General features: G+C 38.6%; 1 protein-coding gene across 10 annotated transcripts in view; it reads left to right on the forward strand.

Moving 5' to 3' along the window:
* CYLD (CYLD lysine 63 deubiquitinase) overlaps positions 1–15,426 on the forward strand; it is a 71,496-nt gene extending 56,070 nt beyond the window's left edge. For all 10 annotated transcript variants that reach the window (XM_043898439.1, XM_043898446.1, XM_043898447.1 and 7 more), the window contains 5 exons: positions 5,880–6,012; positions 6,940–7,048; positions 7,840–7,958; positions 8,231–8,447; positions 10,376–15,426. In XM_043898439.1, the coding sequence (XP_043754374.1) occupies positions 5,880–6,012; positions 6,940–7,048; positions 7,840–7,958; positions 8,231–8,447; positions 10,376–10,560 (763 nt within the window). In that variant the 3' untranslated portion in view covers positions 10,561–15,426. The remainder of the gene's footprint in view (positions 1–5,879; positions 6,013–6,939; positions 7,049–7,839; positions 7,959–8,230; positions 8,448–10,375) is intronic.
* The last annotated feature ends 445 nt before the right edge of the window (positions 15,427–15,871 follow it).

Genomic DNA, 15,871 nt, shown 5'->3' on the forward strand with positions numbered 1-15,871 from the left:
CTCTGGTTCTTCTGCCTTTTCTAAATCCATCTTGTACACGTGGAAGTTCTTGGTTCACATACTGTTGAAACTGCTTGAAGGATTTTGAGCATAACCTTACTAGCATGTGAAATGAGTGCAGTTGTACAGTAGTTTGAATGTTCTTTGGCATTGCCTTTCTTTAGGACTGGAATGAAAACTGACCTTTTCCAGTTCTGTGGCCACTGCTGAGTTTTCCAAATTTGCTGACATATTGAGTGCAGCACTTTAACAGCATCATCTTTTGGGATGTGAAATAGCTCAGCTGGAATTCCATCACCTCTATTAGCTTTGATTGTAGAAACACTACCTAAGACCCACATGATTTCTCAATCCAGATGTCTGGCTATAAGTGAGTGATCACACCATCTTGGTTGTCCAGGTCATTAAGACCTTTTTGTATAGTTCTTCTTTGGGATGGTTTTGGTCACTGCTTCTTGTACAGTGTTATGAACTTCCGTCCATAGTTCTTCAGGCACTCTGTTTACCAGATCTAATCCCTTGAATCTATTTGTCACCTCCATTATATAATCATAATGGATTTGACTTAGGTCATATTTGAATGGCCTAGTGGTTTTCCCTACTTTTCTTCAGTTTAAGCCTGAATTTTGCAATAAGGAGCTGGGGATTGGAGCCATAGTCAGCTCCAGGTCTTGTTTTTGCTGACGGCATAGAGCTTCTCCATCTTTGGCTGCAAAGAACTTAATCAGTCTGATTTCGGTATTGACCACCTGGTGATGTCCATGTGTAGAGTCGTCTCTTGTGTTGTTGGAAAAGGGTGTTTGTTATAACTAGTGTGTTCCCTTGACAAAACTCTGTTAGCCTTTGCCCTGCTTCACCTTGTACCCTAATGCCAAACTTGCCTCTTAACTCAAAGCTATCTCTTGACTTTCTCCTTTTGCATTCCAGTTGCCTATGATGAAAAGGACACCTTTTTTTGGTGTTGGTTCTCGAAGGTCTTGTAGGTCTTCATAGAACCATTCAACTTCAGCTTCTTTGGCATTACTGCTTGGGGCATAGACTTGCATTACTGTGATGTTAAATAGTTTGCCTTGGAAATGAGCTGAGATCATCCTGTCATTTTTGAGGTTGCGCTTCTTTAAAAACTAACACAGACAAGGATTCTTACTCATCTCAATGTCTCAAATGATTTTCTTTGATGCCAATGTTGAGTTAATGAGTAAAAAGAAAGGAAGGAAGGGTGGATGGACAATACTGCAGTTATAATTTGATAATGTTTTGGAAGTTCTGGCTAATGAAATCAGACAGGATATATTTATCATCTGTTCAAATATGGTGATAGCTATATGTATATGTATATGGGCTTCCCAGGTGGTGCTAGTGGTAAAGAACCTGCCACTAGCAGATATAAGACATAAGAGATGCACGTTTGATCCTGGGTTGGGAAGATCCCCTGGAGGGGGGCATGGCAACCCACTCCAGTATTCTTGCCTGGAGAAGCCCATGGACAGAGGAGCCTGGCAGGCTAGAGTCTATAAGGTCACAAGAGTCGGACATGTCTGAAGTGACTTAGCATGCTCATATGTATACCTAGAAAATCCTAGAGAATTGTTTAGAAACTGTAGTATATTAATAAAAAAATTTGTAATTTGGCCATGTAGAATAAAATCATGGAGAAATAAATTTATTTGTTAGCAAATATGAAGAAGGGATAATTTCATGCTTCATGAAAGTATAAAATTCTAAGAAATCAATTTTATTGAGATAGATTTTTTAAAAAGTTGTCCAGAGCTAAAAAGTGATTTGATTAATTAATGAGAAAGATTATATTTAAGTAGAAAGATTAAATAAGTTTAACATGTTAATTTTTATAAAATAATTTGTACATAATCAAGATCTTAACTCCCCCCCCCCTTTGGAATGCTGTAAAACAATTTTAGAATTCTCTACAAGATGTGAAAACATTGTAGTTTTTTTAAAAAACAATTCTATTATAAGCTATAAAGATAGCACAACAGACCTTAAAGCAGTGTGATACTGGTACACAGTTAGAAACTGAATAGATAGAACTGAATACAAAGCCCAGATACAGAATTAACTGTATGTGGTATTTCAGTATATCACCTTCAAATGCAAATTAGGAAGGAAATATATGTTTAATGCATAATGTAGGAAATTTAGCAGGCAATTTGGGAGGAAAAAAATCACTTCTGTTTTTCATCTTGAAGAGATAAATTTCAGATGATTAAAACAGTTGTCTTTTTTTTTTTTTTTTCCATAGCCCATCACCTCCCATAGCCTTGGGGAGGTAATGCATTCCTGGTAATAACACAGGATGAATACTGCAGTGATTCTCAGAGTGGGTGAGGAGGGGTCAAGTACATATAGAAATATATCTCAGTGTCTAAGGTATTGTGGAGTTTCAAGAAGGCCCTGGGAAGCTCTGCCTCTCCTCCCCCTTCAGCAGCCTCTTCCTATTGAGAATCACTAAAGATTATAAAAATATGAAAAAAAAGATACTTTAAAAGTTAGCAGTTTTCTCCCAAGTGTCATTCTTCACCTCCATGGACCCATCTTTCGGACTGAGGGAGAGTCAGCTGATGCAACAGATGAGTGCCTTAGAGACTATTCTAAAATGATATTCTTGGTATGAAATATTTTTAAATGGTGAAGAGAATAAAGAAGGAATTAGATACCTATGGAGGATAAGTATAGATTTGATAACAAAGAAAAATAAAAAAGATAAAATTACCATAAATAGAATAAAAAACTATATCTATAGTTTATATATGTGTGTATATATATGTGTGTGTGTGTAGTTTATATATGTATGGTTTATATATGTATGGTTTATATATATGTGTGTGTTTGTGCTCAGTTGTGTCTGACTCTTTGCAACTCCATGGACTATAGCCCACCAGACTCCTCTGCTGCTGCTGCTGCTAAGTCGCGTAAGTCGTGTCCGACTCTGTGCGACTCTATAGACGGCAGCCCACCACGCTCCCCCTTCCCTGCGATTCTCCAGGCAAGAACACTGGAGTGGGTTGCCATTTCCTTCTCCAATGCATGAAAGTGAAAAGTGAAAGTGAAGTCACTCAGTCGTGTCTGACTTGTAGCGACCCCGTGGTCTACAGCCTACCAGGCTCCTCCATCCATGGGATTTTCCAGGCAAGAGTACTGAAGTGGGGTGCCATTGCCTTCTCCGCCAGACTCCTCTATCCATGGAATTTTCCAGACATTAAAACTGGAGTGGGTTGCCATTTCCTACTTTAGTATAGCCATATAGATATGGCTGGGACAGGATACCTTACTGAATGCAGTATGCATAGCTAAAGAGAGAATTGCTCATTTAGAAGATAGATCTGAAGACATTACCTAGAATGTAGCCCAAAGGGACAGAGTTATAAAAAATAAAGGATAAAAAGGAAGAAAAGAGACATGAAAGACAAATTCCAGTTGTAGTTCTTGGAGGAATCACTAGAGAGATTAGGGAAGCAACAATAGTTTGAGAGATTATAACTGAAGATTTTACAGAACTTTTGACAGACTTAAATTCTAAGAAAAAAGATGCACAAAATTCCTGAGCAGGAAGAACTGGGACTAAATTACCAGTCAGAGACTTATTACAAGGTATACTTTAGTAACATAAAACTAAATTTAAATAAGGGAATGTTATGCAAGAAACAAGGAAGTCAAGCAAGAAATTGGTAAATGTAGGTATATCAAGCTTTCATACTTAAAAACAGTAGCAATGACTAATGTGTTGGGGGGTGCTAGGGTGAAACTGAAGTCATAGCCACCAAGGGGAGAATCTAGTGGATGGAGGTGAAGCACTCCAGGAAAAATAATGGAAAAAATCAGCATCAGGAAGCAGATATAAGGGAATATTCAGGTTGTACTACTGAGCACCTCTTACTGTAGAACCATAGCACTGGGGATTCTTCTTTTATTTTTTACATTTTTGATTGGAGTTTAGTTGCTTTACAGCGCTGTGTTGGTTTCTGCCATACAACGTGAATCACCTGTGTGTGTGTCCTAATTGCTTTGGTCATGTCTGACTCTTTGTGATCCTGTTGACTGCAGCCCGCCAGTCTCCTCTGTCCATGGGATGGATTCTCCAGGCAAGAATACCGGAGTAGGTTGCCATGCCCTCCTCCAGGGGATCGTCCTATATAACCAGCTATGTGTATACATATATCCCCTCCTTCTTGAGCCTCCCTCCCACTCCCTCCACCACCACCCACCCCTCTCGGTTATCACAGAGCATCAGGTTGAGCTCCCTGTATTATACAGCAACTTCCGAACCGGGAATTCTTATTACGTGGATATGTTATATTCCATGGTACTAGATAATCCAGAATCTGTAAAAAATTTTAGTCAACTACCCACTATGATCTGTGTTACAAAGAAAGTTAATACAACGTTTGTATCCTTCAGCTCTTAGTTTTTTTGAGGGGGTGGGGTGATAAACAGAAATGTAAGGTGTGTGGTTTTGTACAATAGCATCAGTTTTGCTCTAATTCTTATATATGTGTGTCTCAGTGATGAGCTAATCACCCTAGGATATTATTAGCCTTCTAGAACTTCAGTTATGAGGTGTGAGTGGCTGCTGCTCCCCTCTCCCTCTGGTTTTCTGTCCAAATATCACAAAACTGTTGATATTACCTCCTCATTTTTGATTCCCATCTCATGTCTGCCTCTCTGCGCTCTCTCCAGCCACCATCCCTCTCGTCTGTCACTGTTAATATTTCTGAGTTTTGTGACTGCTCACCTCTACTGCTTCTGCTTTCTTTGTTTCCAGTCTTATTTTTCCTGTTACCTGTTGATTCTTTTTTAATACTTTTTGACTTTCACAGAAAAATGCTGGCATTTTATTGTCATCAATAATAGATTAAAATCTTGGTATAGCATAACCTTCAGGTTTTTTGGTTATCTCTTTTTTTTTTTTTTTTTTTGTCGTGGGTTCTCAAGAATTTCTACTTTGTTACCAAATAAGTTGTCTTTATTTCAGAGTATAAGTTGCTTTGGGAAACTGAGGGTTTCTGAGGTTAGTGTCTATGTTAATATTTTTCCCTAAAAATCTTGAAATCTGCTTATAAATCTAATTATAAACTGCCTGATTCTATGCCCAGAAATTCTGCTAAAAAGGGTAAGTAGTAAATTTAAAGATTATTGATTCTTTTGGTACAGTTAGTCTTGAATTTTCATGCATTCTAGTAAAATATTTAGAAGGGAAAATACATAAGGGTAACACTGAGATTTGCATGCAGTGGGTCCTAACTTGGTGCTTGTTGAATAAATGAGTGACCATCTAAGGAGAACATGCTTGAGTGCAAAGAATAGTGAGCAGTTGTTAGGACACCTGGGTTTTACACCTGGCTCTGCATTTGACTTGCTGGGAAGGATGCTCCTTCACCAGATCTCAGGGCCTTCGTAAATTAAAAGTTTCTAAAGGTCTGGAAGGTCTTTAGACCATCTGGAATGTCTCTAAGGGTTTGTCCCATTCAGCCATGTATGAACTGACTTTCCTATTAAAGGCATTAAAATGCAATTTGCTGTTTTCTAGCTTTGGACAGTAAAGTTGAACCGATGATATTAGCTTCTGGTTGTTACTATTCACAAGTGCTTTTTGATTACAGATGTTGTTGCATTATTTTTCTCCTAATCACTAAGGGAACTTTCAGTATGAAAACTAAAATAAGAAGTAATTTGTAAGTTCTTATGCACGAGTACATTTAATTATTTTATCTAAATCATTGTCTTTGTCACTGTTGTTCTGACTGTCAGAGTTGCAGATTTCTGTTCTCAGTAGTTTTTGTGTTCTCAAATGCCCCTAGAACCATTTCACCTTCTGATGCATTTCATAAGTAAATTATTTGGCTTTTTCTGCATATTTTTAGATCAGCAGGTCAAAAAGTACAAGATTGTTACTTCTATCAAATTTTTATGGAAAAAAATGAGAAAGTTGGAGTTCCTACAATTCAGCAATTATTAGAATGGTCTTTTATCAACAGTAACCTGAAATTTGCTGAGGTACGTGATAATTACTTACTGTATTTTATATTAAAGTCCTTAGGCTTCTTAAGAAAACTATAACTTCACTAACTATTACTTTTAACCCACTGAGAACTATTATAAACACAAACTGTTAACAAAACACAAATTTTGAAATTATGCCATGCTTCAACTTTGTGCTTGTAGAAAATACTTTAAATTGAACTTAGTAGAAAATACTAAAATTGAACTCTTTAGATTTTGGTGCCAAGGAAAATATCAATATGATTTATAACTTGAAAACATTTAAGTAGCTTAGAGCAAAAAAGATTGTGAGGGTTTCTGTTGTCATTTCACCCAATTTCACATTTTATCCAATTTAAAAGTTTATTCAAGCATATCATCCAAAGGAATGTTTACTTTTCCTCCTTCAATGAAAGGCAAACTCACTTATTGTAAATGAACAAGTGATATAATTTACTTTTCTTTTACTGAGTATATTCATGATCTCATGTGGCTCATTTTCATTGTATTTATTTTTAAAGGGATGTTCTGATAAAACCTTAATAGCTACCAGTATTTATTTGTTGAAATATAAGGAATAGTGTCCTTCAGTGATGAATTTCTTAATTGTACTTGCAAAAACAATTTTTCTGAAACCTTTTGAAAAATATAAACCCAAAGTGGGATGTTACTCTGCACAGTCATCTTATTCTTTGAGATCCCAGGTGGCTGAACTACCTGACCTCTGTGTCCATGTGTCCACACATCTTGGACTGCTTGAGGCTTGTGGCTCTTTGGTGCGCTGCCTTCATACTCTGTGTCCACATGCAGATCCCATTTTACAGGCCATCCATGTTATGGTGGAATCACTGCTTGGTTTGACAACCGTGACTCTTTTGGGGGAATTTCAGGGAAATTTATCAATGTTTTGATTCTAAAATTATGTATCTTTTTTTTTGTAAGGCACCATCATGTCTGATTATTCAGATGCCTCGATTTGGAAAAGACTTTAAACTATTTAAAAAAATTTTTCCTTCTCTGGAACTAAATATAACAGATTTACTTGAAGACAGTAAGTATAAGATTTTTTAGTTTGTTTTTCAGCAGTAGTCTTATCAGGTCATTCACATTAATTGTGAATAAGAGTCTAACAGGATACAAGTTTTCTTAAAGACAATTTTGCTGTCTGAAGAGCTTGGGAATATTACACTAGAAATTTATTCTGAAAAAATCAGACATGTAAATCAAGATTTCCTATGCAAATATGTTTATGAATAAGAAATTAGAAGCACTCTATATGTTAACTAGAGGAGAGTAGTTAAGTGAATTATAGTGTATCTGCACAGCGTAAGTACTGCTGTTCAAATTCATGTTTTTGAAGACCAGTGTTACATGAAAGTGGTCATGATATAATGTTAAGTGAAAAGGTATGCTGATATTGTCTACAAGAGGAGCTGTGCACACGCACACACACACACACTGAGTTATGTTAAGTATGCAGATATAAAATTATAAGAGAAATTACAAGAGTGGTTATCTCTTGCTAACTGAAATTGCAGATGCTTTCAGTTTTCTTCTGTATGTCTCTTGTATCTTAGCACATTCATCAGTAGAAGTTTTATAATCAGGAGGAACACTCTAGAGTGTATTATTTTTTTAAAGTCATTTGGTCAGAGAAAATGTCTTTAAAGATATCCTGAATCCAAGGAAATCCAATTTAAACTTTATGGGGGTGGGAAGGGATAGACTTTTGAGTCCATGAGCATTATCCTTTTTAAAACTTAATTTTTCTTTTTAATTTTTTAAAATAAAAGAATGCATTGTAAAAGACCCCTTAACTCCCCCACATCCCACCCTTTTCAGCCCCCAGGCAGTGCCGGATTTGTGGAGGGCTTGCAATGTATGAGTGTAGAGAATGCTATGATGACCCTGACATCTCAGCTGGCAAAATCAAGCAGTTTTGTAAAACCTGCAATGCTCAAGTAAGTTTGACTTTACTTAATGGATATTCTCTTAATAAATAATAAATCTTTTGTAGTTGAACCAGATTTCAGGTTTTGAAAAGTTTTCAAAATCATAATTAACTTAAAAAATTCATAATTAAGGGGTATGCCTCTTCTGTTTATTTGATGGATTTCCATGGGGTACTCAGTTGCTATTTATAGGGACATATTCCATTAGAGTAAGTGGAGTCCATTCTCTTCAGACATTGAGTTTGGCTCCTTAATGACTTTTTCTTCATGTTCTGTTTTAGGTCCACCTTCATCCCAAGAGGCTGAATCATAAATACAACCCAGTGTCACTTCCCAAAGATCTGCCTGACCGGGACTGGAGACACGGCTGCATCCCCTGCCAGAAGATGGAGTTATTTGCTGTCCTCTGCATAGAAACAAGCCACTATGTCGCTTTTGTGAAGTACGGGAAAGACGACTCTGCCTGGCTCTTCTTCGACAGCATGGCTGATCGGGATGGTACTTTACAGACCTTTCTTCCACATGTGGTGATATTTGAGTTTGTAGTGGGATAGTTGTAGTGGGCTAGCTTGGTCTGAGTAACAAACAGTGTTGGGAAAAGCTGCTCAGGAATATCTTGGTGATGCATTAACAGCCTTGCTACAAAACTAAGGAATAGTATTGTGATAGTTTGACATGCATAGAGTCTTTTTAAAAAAAAAAGGAATCAGATATTTTTTTCTTTAAGGCTGAGAGTTTTTATTTCTACTTTGTTGTCCTTGACTTTTGATCTCCTCTCATTTTCTGTACCATACTCATCATTTCTTAAGTACTTCTGTGCCAAGCTCTCTGGGAGGGACTTTAGGTCATTTACCTAAATCCTTGCAAAATGGGAGTGGTTCCTATTTTTGTCTTACTAAAGCAGAGATTTAAGGTGCCTAGGGTCTCAGAGCATGTATTTAATTCAGTCTTTCTAAATTCAGTGCTTATGTTCTTTTATATACTAAACCATGTGTCTTCTAAATGACAAAGCTAAGAATAGAAGTAAATGTCTTCTTTGGAAAAATAAGCTTATTCTATGTATAATGTCTTTCTTCCTGAACTGGGGAATATACTGCACTTTCTAGGCTGCTTTCTAGGATATTTAGTCATTATTTAACAAATACCTAATGAGTGCATGTGAAGTGCCCAGGGCTCTGCTGCTGCTGCTAAGTCACTTCAGTCGTGTCTGACTGTGAGACCCCATAGATGGCCGCCCACCAGGAGCTCCCGTCCCTGGGATTCTCCAGGCAAGAACACTGGAGTGGGTTGCCATTTCCTTCTCCAGTGCATGAAAGGGAAAAGTGAAAGTGAAGCCACTCAGTCGTGTCTGACCCTTAGCGACCCTGTGGACTGCAGCCTACCAGGCTCCTCCATCCGTGGGATTTTTGAGGCAAGAGTACTGGAGTGGGTTGTCATTGCCTTCTCTGGCCCAGGGCTCTAGTAGGTTTCAAAAATGAAGCAGTTGTCGAAACAGCTATACTCCTGCCTTTATAGAGTTTACAGATTAGGATCAGCCCTAGGCAAAGTTGTGGGAATTTGACTTCCATATCCCTCCAGTTCTTCCATTCACCGTTTTTCCTTTAGCCACTCTCTCACACTCCAGGCTCCAAGTCTTCTGGTGTGGTCCCCTAGTGACCTAGGACACACCCTTGTGGCAGCCTCTTGATCAGCTGCCCAAACTCTGCCTCATGGGTTCTCAACATTTTCTCAGCATTCAGACATTTGATATAGCACAGATCCATCTGTAAATATGTCCCTAGCCCAGTTAAAATTTGCATTTAAGCATGAAATTAGAAAGCACAGGTGTTGCAGATATTTTTAGAAAAGCCATTGGGAAGCTAAAGCAGAAGAACCTTTCCTGGGGTCCCTAAGACCATGCCTTATATCCTCCTGCTATCTAATGAAATGTAAAACAGAATCTTGTGAGAGTTACACAAATATGTTTTTTAACCTTAGGGGAGTAAAATAGTATTCATTTTACTAGATCTACTTTAAACTACTAGATCTGCTCTAAACTGGACAGGCTCATGGTAAAGCAAACAGGGGTGCTTGTGTCCAGGAAGGGATTTGGGAATGTGGAGAGTTGAATGTGTGTGCACATGTGTATGTGACATTATTCCTTGACTGAGAAGCCTGGGAAGTAGATTTTGGACTTTGCTCAGGATATATATCTTTTGACCAGTTATATTCACTGTTGGTCCCAGAATCCTTTCAGAAACCAAGAAGTGAGACTATCAAGAGATAAGCAGAGGACTTCTAGAAATCAGAAGTAAAATGAGGTCTTTCTGATCCTGGAAATTAGCATTAACTAAATTACGGAATTGTAAAGTTACTTTGGTAGGGCAGGGCATCAAAAGTGTTTATAACTTCACTGCCCTCAATACGGCTCTTCCTCTTCTCCATAGGTGGTCAGAATGGCTTCAACATTCCTCAAGTTACCCCATGCCCAGAAGTAGGAGAGTACTTGAAAATGTCTCTCGACGATCTGCACTCCTTGGACTCCAGAAGAATCCAAGGCTGTGCACGAAGACTTCTCTGTGATGCATACATGTGCATGTACCAGAGTCCAACCATGAGTCTGTACAAATAAGCAGGATCATCTGGACGGGTGCAGAAATCAAACGCACAGTTTTCATGTTGCATCTCACTTGAGCTGGCAGTTCTGTTCAGCGTCCATTGCCGGCAATGGATGTCTTTGCGGTGATGATCCTTCAACACAGGATTCCTGTGTTTAAAAACAAATTGCTTTTGTGTTACTAAAGTATTTAATAAGCATTTTGCACTCTAGAAAGTATGTTTGTGTTGGTTTTTTAAGAAGTCTAAATGAAGTTATTAATACCTGAAGCTTTAAGTTAAGTGCATTGATCGTAAGATATTTTTGGAAGCATACAATTTTAATTGTGACAGTTTAAAACCTCTTTTAGTCTGTTGAGAATGTAAATAAATGTGTCTTCTTTATGGACCAAGGTTATGAAATCACTTTTCCTTTGTAGCTAATGGTCGCCTTGAGGAGGATAGAGTCTACTTTCAATCCACTGATTAAAGTTGTTTTGAGTTTGATTTGTTAATTCTTCCCTCTCTAGTGCTGATTCCTGCATGTCTGCAATCTGCTGAGTTTCTGTGTTTCTGTGGTAGTGGTCACAAAAGTATTTAAATTTCCTCAATGGTGTTTTCTATTTGTTCTGGTTTTGAGATACATGAGTGATTTTTGTCATGAAATGTCCATTTTTGATGTAGTTTTCCTGGGGGATTCACATATACAGCAATTGAAGCTCTTCATTCATAGTAGTAACTGTCAGCTAACAGCTTTCTTTTCTTTTCTAAAGACTCTCTTATGCAGTGGGGCACAGTAAATTTTACTAAAGAGTTGGGGTGATAAATATATTCCTATACAAATATAAGGTTAATAGGAAAATGAATTGGTCATATAGAATCACTCATTGAAATTTTCCTGAAGATGTATTGGCTGTCTCAACTTCTACTATCTTAGATAAGACCGTCTAGAACTTAGATCAGTCCCTGCATTAAGTTCAGTCTGATATCCCTTGAGATAATGACAGTTACGAACCAGATATTTTATTGAAATGTTAGCAGCAGCTTTGCCTTCCTCCTGATTCAATAAGTAGAAAATGGATGTTTTCGTAGCTAATACCTGTAGTGTGTGTCTGTTGTAGACTAGCAGCATAGGCTGTCTGTGTCAGTGCTGTGGGACGTGTTGTGTGACGATGGTGTCTCTGTGGAATGACTTCCTAACCACATGGAATGGCAGAGGTTGTCATGTGTGTCTAGCATATGACTTCATAAAACACTGAATGTCCAAAAGAAGGGAAAGAATCTTTGCAAACCCTGCAATTATTTCTTTTTAAAGTCACATTTACCCTTTGGTTTGTCATTCCATTTTAGCTAGGATTCATTGTTATGAATCATAATGTACAGAAAATTTCATCATAATTTTTTCATTTTTGGAATGAAAAAAGTACATAACTTTTGCATGAAGTTTTACTCAATACCTGGGTGACTGGTGATCTGGATACTAGGTCCAGAGAGATTGGGAGCAGCCCTGCCCCATTGCCCTGGGGTTGATGAGGAGCCTGGGGGGCTAGATGCCTAAGGTTCCCTCTAGCCCTGACTTTCCACAAGTCCAGTCACCTCTTAATCAGTACATGTTGGATGAATACATGGATGTAGGAGCTTATCAATGTGATTTTAAAAGGCTCTCTAGAGAAATGATTAGGACTCTATATCTAGGTAAGACTGGATTTAACAGTTAAAAAAGAGAAGACAGTTCCTTTCCTGTAAAAATTAAAACACAAGTTGAAGGTCAGTCCTGCTCAGCTCCTCGTGGCAGAAGACTTGAAGAGGACTTGTGGAGTTGTACGTTTATTTCCCATGGGTAGGGCGTGGAGGCGCTTTCTAGTGGGAGGGACCTCTTCCATAAACCATTTCTAGGACAGTTTCTTCAAGTAGAGCTTCCTGTTCTTCTAACATTAGCTGGGGAGGGAGCACCCAGTAAAGGGATGCAGGGCCCACTATGGTGGTTCCTCTAGAGGCAAGGGTCCTTCCAGGCCCTGGGTGTCTCCTCTCCAGCACCCGCCCCCCATCAGCAGTCCTTTCTGGTTGGTGCTCCCGCAGGGCCCTGAGTGTCACATGGGCACAGGCAGGGCTGGGCGGTGTGGCTCCAGTGACCCACGTGCCTGTTGACTTACTTCATTTCTAGCCTTAAATTTTCTTTCATATTTTTCTATTGGTCTTTTAAATGTTTCTGTTATCCTTTCTTCCGTATCATGTGTACAATCAAGATGGCAATATAGTAAAATCATCTTATTTATAAAACAAGTCATGTTGCCCCACCTCCACTGAATACACACGTGTGTGTTTGTGTGTGAGAATTTATATATATGGGAGGGGGGGAGGGAGGGCAACCATTTCATAATGTGTTCAGCCCGTTGCTATCAGCTTTACGAAGGCATTTGACTCCATCCACAAAAGAATGTTTTGTAAAACTGGAAATACACATTGCAAACCAAGAGAGAGAGAAACAAAACTCAGTAACATAGAACTGTTAGAGTTGCTAAGGATAATTTCCTTAGAATAGTTTAGGATTTTTGTAATTCATATTTGCCAAAAGTTGTAGGTAAATAGCTTCTTTCTATCCCGTGGATTCACTTTTTTTTTTTTCTTTTCACCTAATTCACGTAATTCAGGAACAAGGGAAAGACGTAATTATCTTAGGGAACTTGCATTGACATTCAAATTCCTGTGTGTGAACATGCCACCTTCATAGATTCAGAGATGTTACTGTTTTCCTCTGATGGACCTCAATATCCAGCTAGATGACTTTGCATCTGTGCTGATGACTGTAGACAGAGGTGTGAGAGAAGATAGAATTAGGCCTTAGCTGAGGGACTGTCTGCCAACAATTATTTCTTAGACACTTCTTACCTAAGATTGTGTCAAAAGGAACATGAGACATGGCACCTGCCCTCGAGCAGCTTACCACCTACTTCTAACAACAGAACGTCTACTAAAGGCTTCTTAGCCTGAGTGTAAGGGCGCCGGGTTGGGGGCTCCAGGAGGCAGTGAGGTGTGACAGAAGTGGTGGACGAGGGGACAAGCGCTGGTCCAGCCCTTTCTCTGTTTCGTGCTTTATTAGTCTTGGGCAACGTCTTGACTTCTCTGGGCCTCAGTGTCTTCCTCTGTAGAGCAAGGGGGTGGGACTATTGAATCTTACAGGAAAGAAGGACAAATTTCTGGGTCCTCGGCCATGCCTGCTGAACTGAGTCTTCACAAATGGTAGACCCCATTTCCTAGACCCGAAGTGTCCATCCCCCCCAAACAGGTGACCCTGAGAGTGATCATCAGCCAGATTTGAAAAAACAATGAACTGAAAGATCTTGAAAATATCTTTTCTTTATGTGGTCATGTGGTCATAGAATGTTATTGTGTTAATTATTCCACATACACATGGGTAATTGTATATTTGTCATATTGTTTCTCTGTGTTTACATGTGAATTCATATAAGAAATGTGTTTTAGTATCTATGCCTCAGCCCACTGTTTCCTAGAGGTTTTAGCCATCTTAGGAACCCTCTTGAGACTAAAGAGGATGTTATTTACCTGGACATTTACCCTTCATTTAATTTCTGTAGGGGAAATAGAGGCTCTGGAAACCAAAGAAATGGAAAAATGAAATTGTTATGCAAAGTTAAAAAAAAGTAGACTACTGCTACTTTGATGAAAATTTTAATCCTAATATGGGAAGATTTTTTGTCATAAAGTAGAATGTCCTTGTTCAAGTAGGGGGACTGTAGGTTCATAGTGAAGAATAAGACTGCCTTTTATAGGGGGTTGGTGATGTTAACATACCCACAGTTCTTCAATGAAAATAATACTTGAATTCCCCAAGGCAAGTGAGGGTGGAGAAGGAGGAGAGCTTATTAAGATGGAAATATTCAGATGCATACTAGGATGCAAGAGAGAGAGGGTGGAGGATGGAAGGCCACCCTGAGAGCAGGTGTGGTGCCTGCTGGGGGCTGTAAAGGTGGGTTCTCTCTGCCTCCCAGGCTGTGTCACTGCTCAGAAACTGGGACTTCAGAGAGCCAGGCTTCTTGCAGCGAGTCAGCGTTGCATTGTCTAGTTTCCTTTCAGAAGCTTTATTGGAGGAAAAAGAGAGGTGGGGAGAAAAGAGTCTTCATCTTAGTCTAAATCCTGAAACAGCCGAAGGTCTCTCCTGAGTTTGAAAGTGGTAGTAAAAAGCTAACCAGCACATATGGCCAAGGATAATGAAAAGGGGGAAAAGAAAGACATCCCTTCTTCCTGCTCACAATAAATGTCAGTATTTAGAGCAGGTCATTCAAGAAATCCATTTGCTTTCCTGACTCTCTTTGTCAGCGATGCCATTTTTGTTTACTGTATTTGAAAGTCTTCCTATAACACAGGTTGTGGGGAAAGACCAGGTCCAGAGCCATCCTCCTTTGGAGCTCCACAGACTCAGACGTAATTCTCTTGCACTTTAAAACCCTGTCCACTTCCGCTTTTTATTTTTTCAAGAGATTGTGTGGGAGATTCAACTGTTATTGGTTTTATTTTAAAAAATGGCCTATAGTACTCCAGAAAGTCTTAGTATCCTGTCATAAACATTCATTAAGAAAAAATAAATCCCATTTGGAACTTCCCTGGGAAGTCATGGTTGTTAGGAAGTTGGTATAAAGGAGCACATTTTATATTGCATTTCCCATATTTGGTATCTTGTTCAACATTTCTTTTTTTTGGCCTGATGAACATTCTATATTTATGAAGACATTCTTTAAAAGTAAAACCACATAAAATATCCCTTTATTATCAGATTGCTCTGATTTAGCCTTAATTTTGTTAAATTTTTTAGAGATGATTGAAGTGCTGCTGTGGAAAGAAATGTACTATATACTATTTCTGTATCATTAAAATTAAATTTTTATGGTTGTTTTTCCTTGATTTCTTTGGGGAAGGGTTTGGGGTTATGGGAAGACTGGAATTGAGGAAGATTGCTTTAGGAAAATGCAGTACCAGGCACACCTGTGTCTTCATCAAGTCTCTGTTATCATTGTGCTTGTTTTAGAAAACATAGACTTTTCCTGGGAGATGTGCCATGGTCTCTGGGTCCCCTCCTGGCATCATGATTTTGTGTAGTTACTTGAAATAACTTGGCACCACCAAGCTCCGATCCTAATTAAAGCTCAGTTCTGCCAGTCTCTAATCCAACCAAGAGTTGTTCATCTCTTAAACTGGGCCAGAGCTGGTGCCTATAGCATAGTGTGTCTTGATCTCTCACAGCTGCCAAGGAGGCAATTAAGAACACTTTACTTTTCTGTATAATTTGGAGAAATGATTACATGATGCTATATTAGGTAACTGATATAACA

The sequence above is a fragment of the Cervus elaphus genome, chromosome 4 (assembly GCF_910594005.1).
Source record: "Cervus elaphus chromosome 4, mCerEla1.1, whole genome shotgun sequence".
Lineage (NCBI taxonomy): Eukaryota > Metazoa > Chordata > Mammalia > Artiodactyla > Cervidae > Cervus > Cervus elaphus.